The following is a 13,043-nucleotide window of genomic DNA, read 5'->3' as shown; positions in this document are numbered from 1 at the left end:
AGACAACAACAGCGCCATATACAACTACACAAGAAACAAAAACAACCACTTCAACAACTCAAACTCTATCATCCACGGAAGTAACGACAACACCACACTTACAAACCAAACATGAGACAAGTACAGTATCAACAACTCCACCAAAAACAGAACATATTCATGGGACAACTACATCCCAAACTACAACACACACACAAACAGAAACAAAGACGACAACACGCTCAACCCCTTCACACACACCCACCGTCACCTCCACCACCACACACTCCACCACCCCCTGTGAGCTCGAAATCTGCTCCTGGAGCGAGTGGTTCGACGTCGACTTCCCCGCCTCAGGACCCAACCAGGGAGACTTTGAAACCTACCAGCACATCCGCGCCGCCGGCAAGGAAATCTGCAAACAACCAAAGGAAATCGAGTGCCGGGCAGAGGACTACCCCGAGGTCTCCATCCAGCAGGTCGGGCAGGTCGTGCAGTGCGACGTCCACTTCGGACTGGTGTGCAAGAACGAGGACCAGGCCGGCAAATTCAAGATGTGCCTCAACTACAAGATCCGCGTCCTCTGCTGCACCCCGAACTACAACTGCATAAGCACCACCCCCGTGCCCACCACCAGCCCCACCACCACCACCACGCGCAGAACGCCAACCTCCACCACGGTCACCACCTCCACCTCCACCTCCCACTCCCCCACCACGCTGCCCACCTCCTCAGAGACCACACTGCTGACCTCCACCACCAGCCCCACGCCCACACCCACCGTCACCTCCACCGGCGTCACCTCCACCACCACACACTCCACCACCCCCTGTGAGCTCGAAATCTGCTCCTGGAGCGAGTGGTTCGACGTCGACTTCCCCGCCTCAGGACCCAACCAGGGAGACTTTGAAACCTACCAGCACATCCGCGCCGCCGGCAAGGAAATCTGCAAACAACCAAAGGAAATCGAGTGCCGGGCAGAGGACTACCCCGAGGTCTCCATCCAGCAGGTCGGGCAGGTCGTGCAGTGCGACGTCCACTTCGGACTGGTGTGCAAGAACGAGGACCAGGCCGGCAAATTCAAGATGTGCCTCAACTACAAGATCCGCGTCCTCTGCTGCACCCCGAACTACAACTGCATAAGCACCACCCCCGTGCCCACCACCAGCCCCACCACCACCACCACGCGCAGAACGCCAACCTCCACCACGGTCACCACCTCCACCTCCACCTCCCACTCCCCCACCACGCTGCCCACCTCCTCAGAGACCACACTGCTGACCTCCACCACCAGCCCCACGCCCACACCCACCGTCACCTCCACCGGCGTCACCTCCACCACCACACACTCCACCACCCCCTGTGAGCTCGAAATCTGCTCCTGGAGCGAGTGGTTCGATGTCGACTTCCCCGCCTCAGGACCCAACCAGGGAGACTTTGAAACCTACCAGCACATCCGCGCCGCCGGCAAGGAAATCTGCAAACAACCAAAGGAAATCGAGTGCCGGGCAGAGGACTACCCCGAGGTCTCCATCCAGCAGGTCGGGCAGGTCGTGCAGTGCGACGTCCACTTCGGACTGGTGTGCAAGAACGAGGACCAGGCCGGCAAATTCAAGATGTGCCTCAACTACAAGATCCGCGTCCTCTGCTGCACCCCGAACTACAACTGCATAAGCACCACCCCCGTGCCCACCACCAGCCCCACCACCACCACCACGCGCAGAACGCCAACCTCCACCACGGTCACCACCTCCACCTCCACCTCCCACTCCCCCACCACGCTGCCCACCTCCTCAGAGACCACACTGCTGACCTCCACCACCAGCCCCACGCCCACACCCACCGTCACCTCCACCGGCGTCACCTCCACCACCACACACTCCACCACCCCCTGTGAGCTCGAAATCTGCTCCTGGAGCGAGTGGTTCGACGTCGACTTCCCCGCCTCAGGACCCAACCAGGGAGACTTTGAAACCTACCAGCACATCCGCGCCGCCGGCAAGGAAATCTGCAAACAACCAAAGGAAATCGAGTGCCGGGCAGAGGACTACCCCGAGGTCTCCATCCAGCAGGTCGGGCAGGTCGTGCAGTGCGACGTCCACTTCGGACTGGTGTGCAAGAACGAGGACCAGGCCGGCAAATTCAAGATGTGCCTCAACTACAAGATCCGCGTCCTCTGCTGCACCCCGAACTACAACTGCATAAGCACCACCCCCGTGCCCACCACCAGCCCCACCACCACCACCACGCGCAGAACGCCAACCTCCACCACGGTCACCACCTCCACCTCCACCTCCCACTCCCCCACCACGCTGCCCACCTCCTCAGAGACCACACTGCTGACCTCCACCACCAGCCCCACGCCCACACCCACCGTCACCTCCACTGGCGTCACCTCCACCACCACCCAGTACACCACCCCCTGTGAGCTCGAAATCTGCTCCTGGAGCGAGTGGTTCGACGTCGACTTCCCCGCCTCAGGACCCAACCAGGGAGACTTTGAAACCTACCAGCACATCCGCGCCGCCGGCAAGGAAATCTGCAAACAACCAAAGGAAATCGAGTGCCGGGCAGAGGACTACCCCGAGGTCTCCATCCAGCAGGTCGGGCAGGTCGTGCAGTGCGACGTCCACTTCGGACTGGTGTGCAAGAACGAGGACCAGGCCGGCAAATTCAAGATGTGCCTCAACTACAAGATCCGCGTCCTCTGCTGCACCCCGAACTACAACTGCATAAGCACCACCCCCGTGCCCACCACCAGCCCCACCACCACCACCACGCGCAGAACGCCAACCTCCACCACGGTCACCACCTCCACCTCCACCTCCCACTCCCCCACCACGCTGCCCACCTCCTCAGAGACCACACTGCTGACCTCCACCACCAGCCCCACGCCCACACCCACCGTCACCTCCACCGGCGTCACCTCCACCACCACCCAGTACACCACCCCCTGTGAGCTCGAAATCTGCTCCTGGAGCGAGTGGTTCGACGTCGACTTCCCCGCCTCAGGACCCAACCAGGGAGACTTTGAAACCTACCAGCACATCCGCGCCGCCGGCAAGGAAATCTGCAAACAACCAAAGGAAATCGAGTGCCGGGCAGAGGACTACCCCGAGGTCTCCATCCAGCAGGTCGGGCAGGTCGTGCAGTGCGACGTCCACTTCGGACTGGTGTGCAAGAACGAGGACCAGGCCGGCAAATTCAAGATGTGCCTCAACTACAAGATCCGCGTCCTCTGCTGCACCCCGAACTACAACTGCATAAGCACCACCCCCGTGCCCACCACCAGCCCCACCACCACCACCACCCGCAGAACGCCAACCTCCACCACGGTCACCACCTCCACCTCCACCTCCCACTCCCCCACCACGCTGCCCACCTCCTCAGAGACCACACTGCTGACCTCCACCACCAGCCCCACGCCCACACCCACCGTCACCTCCACCGGCGTCACCTCCACCACCACACACTCCACCACCCCCTGTGAGCTCGAAATCTGCTCCTGGAGCGAGTGGTTCGATGTCGACTTCCCCGCCTCAGGACCCAACCAGGGAGACTTTGAAACCTACCAGCACATCCGCGCCGCCGGCAAGGAAATCTGCAAACAACCAAAGGAAATCGAGTGCCGGGCAGAGGACTACCCCGAGGTCTCCATCCAGCAGGTCGGGCAGGTCGTGCAGTGCGACGTCCACTTCGGACTGGTGTGCAAGAACGAGGACCAGGCCGGCAAATTCAAGATGTGCCTCAACTACAAGATCCGCGTCCTCTGCTGCACCCCGAACTACAACTGCATAAGCACCACCCCCGTGCCCACCACCAGCCCCACCACCACCACCACGCGCAGAACGCCAACCTCCACCACGGTCACCACCTCCACCTCCACCTCCCACTCCCCCACCACGCTGCCCACCTCCTCAGAGACCACACTGCTGACCTCCACCACCAGCCCCACGCCCACACCCACCGTCACCTCCACCGGCGTCATCTCCACCACCACACACTCCACCACCCCCTGTGAGCTCGAAATCTGCTCCTGGAGCGAGTGGTTCGACGTCGACTTCCCCGCCTCAGGACCCAACCAGGGAGACTTTGAAACCTACCAGCACATCCGCGCCGCCGGCAAGGAAATCTGCAAACAACCAAAGGAAATCGAGTGCCGGGCAGAGGACTACCCCGAGGTCTCCATCCAGCAGGTCGGGCAGGTCGTGCAGTGCGACGTCCACTTCGGACTGGTGTGCAAGAACGAGGACCAGGCCGGCAAATTCAAGATGTGCCTCAACTACAAGATCCGCGTCCTCTGCTGCACCCCGAACTACAACTGCATAAGCACCACCCCCGTGCCCACCACCAGCCCCACCACCACCACCACGCGCAGAACGCCAACCTCCACCACGGTCACCACCTCCACCTCCACCTCCCACTCCCCCACCACGCTGCCCACCTCCTCAGAGACCACACTGCTGACCTCCACCACCAGCCCCACGCCCACACCCACCGTCACCTCCACTGGCGTCACCTCCACCACCACCCAGTACACCACCCCCTGTGAGCTCGAAATCTGCTCCTGGAGCGAGTGGTTCGACGTCGACTTCCCCGCCTCAGGACCCAACCAGGGAGACTTTGAAACCTACCAGCACATCCGCGCCGCCGGCAAGGAAATCTGCAAACAACCAAAGGAAATCGAGTGCCGGGCAGAGGACTACCCCGAGGTCTCCATCCAGCAGGTCGGGCAGGTCGTGCAGTGCGACGTCCACTTCGGACTGGTGTGCAAGAACGAGGACCAGGCCGGCAAATTCAAGATGTGCCTCAACTACAAGATCCGCGTCCTCTGCTGCACCCCGAACTACAACTGCATAAGCACCACCCCCGTGCCCACCACCAGCCCCACCACCACCACCACCCGCAGAACGCCAACCTCCACCACGGTCACCACCTCCACCTCCACCTCCCACTCCCCCACCACGCTGCCCACCTCCTCAGAGACCACACTGCTGACCTCCACCACCAGCCCCACGCCCACACCCACCGTCACCTCCACCGGCGTCACCTCCACCACCACACACTCCACCACCCCCTGTGAGCTCGAAATCTGCTCCTGGAGCGAGTGGTTCGACGTCGACTTCCCCGCCTCAGGACCCAACCAGGGAGACTTTGAAACCTACCAGCACATCCGCGCCGCCGGCAAGGAAATCTGCAAACAACCAAAGGAAATCGAGTGCCGGGCAGAGGACTACCCCGAGGTCTCCATCCAGCAGGTCGGGCAGGTCGTGCAGTGCGACGTCCACTTCGGACTGGTGTGCAAGAACGAGGACCAGGCCGGCAAATTCAAGATGTGCCTCAACTACAAGATCCGCGTCCTCTGCTGCACCCCGAACTACAACTGCATAAGCACCACCCCCGTGCCCACCACCAGCCCCACCACCACCACCACGCGCAGAACGCCAACCTCCACCACGGTCACCACCTCCACCTCCACCTCCCACTCCCCCACCACGCTGCCCACCTCCTCAGAGACCACACTGCTGACCTCCACCACCAGCCCCACGCCCACACCCACCGTCACCTCCACTGGCGTCACCTCCACCACCACCCAGTACACCACCCCCTGTGAGCTCGAAATCTGCTCCTGGAGCGAGTGGTTCGACGTCGACTTCCCCGCCTCAGGACCCAACCAGGGAGACTTTGAAACCTACCAGCACATCCGCGCCGCCGGCAAGGAAATCTGCAAACAACCAAAGGAAATCGAGTGCCGGGCAGAGGACTACCCCGAGGTCTCCATCCAGCAGGTCGGGCAGGTCGTGCAGTGCGACGTCCACTTCGGACTGGTGTGCAAGAACGAGGACCAGGCCGGCAAATTCAAGATGTGCCTCAACTACAAGATCCGCGTCCTCTGCTGCACCCCGAACTACAACTGCATAAGCACCACCCCCGTGCCCACCACCAGCCCCACCACCACCACCACGCGCAGAACGCCAACCTCCACCACGGTCACCACCTCCACCTCCACCTCCCACTCCCCCACCACGCTGCCCACCTCCTCAGAGACCACACTGCTGACCTCCACCACCAGCCCCACGCCCACACCCACCGTCACCTCCACCGGCGTCACCTCCACCACCACACACTCCACCACCCCCTGTGAGCTCGAAATCTGCTCCTGGAGCGAGTGGTTCGACGTCGACTTCCCCGCCTCAGGACCCAACCAGGGAGACTTTGAAACCTACCAGCACATCCGCGCCGCCGGCAAGGAAATCTGCAAACAACCAAAGGAAATCGAGTGCCGGGCAGAGGACTACCCCGAGGTCTCCATCCAGCAGGTCGGGCAGGTCGTGCAGTGCGACGTCCACTTCGGACTGGTGTGCAAGAACGAGGACCAGGCCGGCAAATTCAAGATGTGCCTCAACTACAAGATCCGCGTCCTCTGCTGCACCCCGAACTACAACTGCATAAGCACCACCCCCGTGCCCACCACCAGCCCCACCACCACCACCACGCGCAGAACGCCAACCTCCACCACGGTCACCACCTCCACCTCCACCTCCCACTCCCCCACCACGCTGCCCACCTCCTCAGAGACCACACTGCTGACCTCCACCACCAGCCCCACGCCCACACCCACCGTCACCTCCACCGGCGTCACCTCCACCACCACACACTCCACCACCCCCTGTGAGCTCGAAATCTGCTCCTGGAGCGAGTGGTTCGACGTCGACTTCCCCGCCTCAGGACCCAACCAGGGAGACTTTGAAACCTACCAGCACATCCGCGCCGCCGGCAAGGAAATCTGCAAACAACCAAAGGAAATCGAGTGCCGGGCAGAGGACTACCCCGAGGTCTCCATCCAGCAGGTCGGGCAGGTCGTGCAGTGCGACGTCCACTTCGGACTGGTGTGCAAGAACGAGGACCAGGCCGGCAAATTCAAGATGTGCCTCAACTACAAGATCCGCGTCCTCTGCTGCACCCCGAACTACAACTGCATAAGCACCACCCCCGTGCCCACCACCAGCCCCACCACCACCACCACGCGCAGAACGCCAACCTCCACCACGGTCACCACCTCCACCTCCACCTCCCACTCCCCCACCACGCTGCCCACCTCCTCAGAGACCACACTGCTGACCTCCACCACCAGCCCCACGCCCACACCCACCGTCACCTCCACCACCACCCAGTACACCACCCCCTGTGAGCTCGAAATCTGCTCCTGGAGCGAGTGGTTCGACGTCGACTTCCCCGCCTCAGGACCCAACCAGGGAGACTTTGAAACCTACCAGCACATCCGCGCCGCCGGCAAGGAAATCTGCAAACAACCAAAGGAAATCGAGTGCCGGGCAGAGGACTACCCCGAGGTCTCCATCCAGCAGGTCGGGCAGGTCGTGCAGTGCGACGTCCACTTCGGACTGGTGTGCAAGAACGAGGACCAGGCCGGCAAATTCAAGATGTGCCTCAACTACAAGATCCGCGTCCTCTGCTGCACCCCGAACTACAACTGCATAAGCACCACCCCCGTGCCCACCACCAGCCCCACCACCACCACCACGCGCAGAACGCCAACCTCCACCACGGTCACCACCTCCACCTCCACCTCCCACTCCCCCACCACGCTGCCCACCTCCTCAGAGACCACACTGCTGACCTCCACCACCAGCCCCACGCCCACACCCACCGTCACCTCCACCGGCGTCACCTCCACCACCACACACTCCACCACCCCCTGTGAGCTCGAAATCTGCTCCTGGAGCGAGTGGTTCGACGTCGACTTCCCCGCCTCAGGACCCAACCAGGGAGACTTTGAAACCTACCAGCACATCCGCGCCGCCGGCAAGGAAATCTGCAAACAACCAAAGGAAATCGAGTGCCGGGCAGAGGACTACCCCGAGGTCTCCATCCAGCAGGTCGGGCAGGTCGTGCAGTGCGACGTCCACTTCGGACTGGTGTGCAAGAACGAGGACCAGGCCGGCAAATTCAAGATGTGCCTCAACTACAAGATCCGCGTCCTCTGCTGCACCCCGAACTACAACTGCATAAGCACCACCCCCGTGCCCACCACCAGCCCCACCACCACCACCACGCGCAGAACGCCAACCTCCACCACGGTCACCACCTCCACCTCCACCTCCCACTCCCCCACCACGCTGCCCACCTCCTCAGAGACCACACTGCTGACCTCCACCACCAGCCCCACGCCCACACCCACCGTCACCTCCACCGGCGTCACCTCCACCACCACACACTCCACCACCCCCTGTGAGCTCGAAATCTGCTCCTGGAGCGAGTGGTTCGACGTCGACTTCCCCGCCTCAGGACCCAACCAGGGAGACTTTGAAACCTACCAGCACATCCGCGCCGCCGGCAAGGAAATCTGCAAACAACCAAAGGAAATCGAGTGCCGGGCAGAGGACTACCCCGAGGTCTCCATCCAGCAGGTCGGGCAGGTCGTGCAGTGCGACGTCCACTTCGGACTGGTGTGCAAGAACGAGGACCAGGCCGGCAAATTCAAGATGTGCCTCAACTACAAGATCCGCGTCCTCTGCTGCACCCCGAACTACAACTGCATAAGCACCACCCCCGTGCCCACCACCAGCCCCACCACCACCACCACGCGCAGAACGCCAACCTCCACCACGGTCACCACCTCCACCTCCACCTCCCACTCCCCCACCACGCTGCCCACCTCCTCAGAGACCACACTGCTGACCTCCACCACCAGCCCCACGCCCACACCCACCGTCACCTCCACTGGCGTCACCTCCACCACCACCCAGTACACCACCCCCTGTGAGCTCGAAATCTGCTCCTGGAGCGAGTGGTTCGACGTCGACTTCCCCGCCTCAGGACCCAACCAGGGAGACTTTGAAACCTACCAGCACATCCGCGCCGCCGGCAAGGAAATCTGCAAACAACCAAAGGAAATCGAGTGCCGGGCAGAGGACTACCCCGAGGTCTCCATCCAGCAGGTCGGGCAGGTCGTGCAGTGCGACGTCCACTTCGGACTGGTGTGCAAGAACGAGGACCAGGCCGGCAAATTCAAGATGTGCCTCAACTACAAGATCCGCGTCCTCTGCTGCACCCCGAACTACAACTGCATAAGCACCACCCCCGTGCCCACCACCAGCCCCACCACCACCACCACCCGCAGAACGCCAACCTCCACCACGGTCACCACCTCCACCTCCACCTCCCACTCCCCCACCACGCTGCCCACCTCCTCAGAGACCACACTGCTGACCTCCACCACCAGCCCCACGCCCACACCCACCGTCACCTCCACCGGCGTCACCTCCACCACCACACACTCCACCACCCCCTGTGAGCTCGAAATCTGCTCCTGGAGCGAGTGGTTCGACGTCGACTTCCCCGCCTCAGGACCCAACCAGGGAGACTTTGAAACCTACCAGCACATCCGCGCCGCCGGCAAGGAAATCTGCAAACAACCAAAGGAAATCGAGTGCCGGGCAGAGGACTACCCCGAGGTCTCCATCCAGCAGGTCGGGCAGGTCGTGCAGTGCGACGTCCACTTCGGACTGGTGTGCAAGAACGAGGACCAGGCCGGCAAATTCAAGATGTGCCTCAACTACAAGATCCGCGTCCTCTGCTGCACCCCGAACTACAACTGCATAAGCACCACCCCCGTGCCCACCACCAGCCCCACCACCACCACCACGCGCAGAACGCCAACCTCCACCACGGTCACCACCTCCACCTCCACCTCCCACTCCCCCACCACGCTGCCCACCTCCTCAGAGACCACACTGCTGACCTCCACCACCAGCCCCACGCCCACACCCACCGTCACCTCCACTGGCGTCACCTCCACCACCACCCAGTACACCACCCCCTGTGAGCTCGAAATCTGCTCCTGGAGCGAGTGGTTCGACGTCGACTTCCCCGCCTCAGGACCCAACCAGGGAGACTTTGAAACCTACCAGCACATCCGCGCCGCCGGCAAGGAAATCTGCAAACAACCAAAGGAAATCGAGTGCCGGGCAGAGGACTACCCCGAGGTCTCCATCCAGCAGGTCGGGCAGGTCGTGCAGTGCGACGTCCACTTCGGACTGGTGTGCAAGAATGAGGACCAGGCCGGCAAATTCAAGATGTGCCTCAACTACAAGATCCGCGTCCTCTGCTGCACCCCGAACTACAACTGCATAAGCACCACCCCCGTGCCCACCACCAGCCCCACCACCACCACCACGCGCAGAACGCCAACCTCCACCACGGTCACCACCTCCACCTCCACCTCCCACTCCCCCACCACGCTGCCCACCTCCTCAGAGACCACACTGCTGACCTCCACCACCAGCCCCACGCCCACACCCACCGTCACCTCCACCACCACCCAGTACACCACCCCCTGTGAGCTCGAAATCTGCTCCTGGAGCGAGTGGTTCGACGTCGACTTCCCCGCCTCAGGACCCAACCAGGGAGACTTTGAAACCTACCAGCACATCCGCGCCGCCGGCAAGGAAATCTGCAAACAACCAAAGGAAATCGAGTGCCGGGCAGAGGACTACCCCGAGGTCTCCATCCAGCAGGTCGGGCAGGTCGTGCAGTGCGACGTCCACTTCGGACTGGTGTGCAAGAACGAGGACCAGGCCGGCAAATTCAAGATGTGCCTCAACTACAAGATCCGCGTCCTCTGCTGCACCCCGAACTACAACTGCATAAGCACCACCCCCGTGCCCACCACCAGCCCCACCACCACCACCACGCGCAGAACGCCAACCTCCACCACGGTCACCACCTCCACCTCCACCTCCCACTCCCCCACCACGCTGCCCACCTCCTCAGAGACCACACTGCTGACCTCCACCACCAGCCCCACGCCCACACCCACCGTCACCTCCACCGGCGTCACCTCCACCACCACACACTCCACCACCCCCTGTGAGCTCGAAATCTGCTCCTGGAGCGAGTGGTTCGACGTCGACTTCCCCGCCTCAGGACCCAACCAGGGAGACTTTGAAACCTACCAGCACATCCGCGCCGCCGGCAAGGAAATCTGCAAACAACCAAAGGAAATCGAGTGCCGGGCAGAGGACTACCCCGAGGTCTCCATCCAGCAGGTCGGGCAGGTCGTGCAGTGCGACGTCCACTTCGGACTGGTGTGCAAGAACGAGGACCAGGCCGGCAAATTCAAGATGTGCCTCAACTACAAGATCCGCGTCCTCTGCTGCACCCCGAACTACAACTGCATAAGCACCACCCCCGTGCCCACCACCAGCCCCACCACCACCACCACCCGCAGAACGCCAACCTCCACCACGGTCACCACCTCCACCTCCACCTCCCACTCCCCCACCACGCTGCCCACCTCCTCAGAGACCACACTGCTGACCTCCACCACCAGCCCCACGCCCACACCCACCGTCACCTCCACCGGCGTCACCTCCACCACCACACACTCCACCACCCCCTGTGAGCTCGAAATCTGCTCCTGGAGCGAGTGGTTCGACGTCGACTTCCCCGCCTCAGGACCCAACCAGGGAGACTTTGAAACCTACCAGCACATCCGCGCCGCCGGCAAGGAAATCTGCAAACAACCAAAGGAAATCGAGTGCCGGGCAGAGGACTACCCCGAGGTCTCCATCCAGCAGGTCGGGCAGGTCGTGCAGTGCGACGTCCACTTCGGACTGGTGTGCAAGAACGAGGACCAGGCCGGCAAATTCAAGATGTGCCTCAACTACAAGATCCGCGTCCTCTGCTGCACCCCGAACTACAACTGCATAAGCACCACCCCCGTGCCCACCACCAGCCCCACCACCACCACCACGCGCAGAACGCCAACCTCCACCACGGTCACCACCTCCACCTCCACCTCCCACTCCCCCACCACGCTGCCCACCTCCTCAGAGACCACACTGCTGACCTCCACCACCAGCCCCACGCCCACACCCACCGTCACCTCCACCGGCGTCACCTCCACCACCACACACTCCACCACCCCCTGTGAGCTCGAAATCTGCTCCTGGAGCGAGTGGTTCGACGTCGACTTCCCCGCCTCAGGACCCAACCAGGGAGACTTTGAAACCTACCAGCACATCCGCGCCGCCGGCAAGGAAATCTGCAAACAACCAAAGGAAATCGAGTGCCGGGCAGAGGACTACCCCGAGGTCTCCATCCAGCAGGTCGGGCAGGTCGTGCAGTGCGACGTCCACTTCGGACTGGTGTGCAAGAACGAGGACCAGGCCGGCAAATTCAAGATGTGCCTCAACTACAAGATCCGCGTCCTCTGCTGCACCCCGAACTACAACTGCATAAGCACCACCCCCGTGCCCACCACCAGCCCCACCACCACCACCACGCGCAGAACGCCAACCTCCACCACGGTCACCACCTCCACCTCCACCTCCCACTCCCCCACCACGCTGCCCACCTCCTCAGAGACCACACTGCTGACCTCCACCACCAGCCCCACGCCCACACCCACCGTCACCTCCACCGGCGTCACCTCCACCACCACACACTCCACCACCCCCTGTGAGCTCGAAATCTGCTCCTGGAGCGAGTGGTTCGACGTCGACTTCCCCGCCTCAGGACCCAACCAGGGAGACTTTGAAACCTACCAGCACATCCGCGCCGCCGGCAAGGAAATCTGCAAACAACCAAAGGAAATCGAGTGCCGGGCAGAGGACTACCCCGAGGTCTCCATCCAGCAGGTCGGGCAGGTCGTGCAGTGCGACGTCCACTTCGGACTGGTGTGCAAGAACGAGGACCAGGCCGGCAAATTCAAGATGTGCCTCAACTACAAGATCCGCGTCCTCTGCTGCACCCCGAACTACAACTGCATAAGCACCACCCCCGTGCCCACCACCAGCCCCACCACCACCACCACGCGCAGAACGCCAACCTCCACCACGGTCACCACCTCCACCTCCACCTCCCACTCCCCCACCACGCTGCCCACCTCCTCAGAGACCACACTGCTGACCTCCACCACCAGCCCCACGCCCACACCCACCGTCACCTCCACCGGCGTCACCTCCACCACCACACACTCCACCACCCCCTGTGAGCTCGAAATCTGCTCCTGGAGCGAGTGGTTCGACGTCGACTTCCCC

The 13,043-nt window shown here is 62.4% G+C and overlaps 1 protein-coding gene across 1 annotated transcript in view; it reads left to right on the top strand.

The window, feature by feature from the left end:
* The window catches only part of MUC5AC (mucin 5AC, oligomeric mucus/gel-forming), a 51,440-nt gene that overhangs the window by 23,469 nt on the left and 14,928 nt on the right, over nt 1–13,043 (top strand). The window contains exons 31-41 of the mRNA XM_074918644.1: nt 306–632; nt 1,851–2,389; nt 3,491–3,503; nt 4,533–4,811; nt 5,979–6,053; nt 6,477–6,962; nt 7,536–7,586; nt 9,645–9,698; nt 10,335–10,622; nt 11,238–11,864; nt 11,925–12,794. Coding sequence (XP_074774745.1) covers nt 306–632; nt 1,851–2,389; nt 3,491–3,503; nt 4,533–4,811; nt 5,979–6,053; nt 6,477–6,962; nt 7,536–7,586; nt 9,645–9,698; nt 10,335–10,622; nt 11,238–11,864; nt 11,925–12,794 — 3,609 coding nt within the window. The remainder of the gene's footprint in view (nt 1–305; nt 633–1,850; nt 2,390–3,490; nt 3,504–4,532; nt 4,812–5,978; nt 6,054–6,476; nt 6,963–7,535; nt 7,587–9,644; nt 9,699–10,334; nt 10,623–11,237; nt 11,865–11,924; nt 12,795–13,043) is intronic.

Source organism: Athene noctua, chromosome 14 (genome assembly GCF_965140245.1).
Source record: "Athene noctua chromosome 14, bAthNoc1.hap1.1, whole genome shotgun sequence".
Classification (NCBI taxonomy): domain Eukaryota; kingdom Metazoa; phylum Chordata; class Aves; order Strigiformes; family Strigidae; genus Athene; species Athene noctua.
This window is presented reverse-complemented; position numbering and strand designations above follow the sequence as displayed.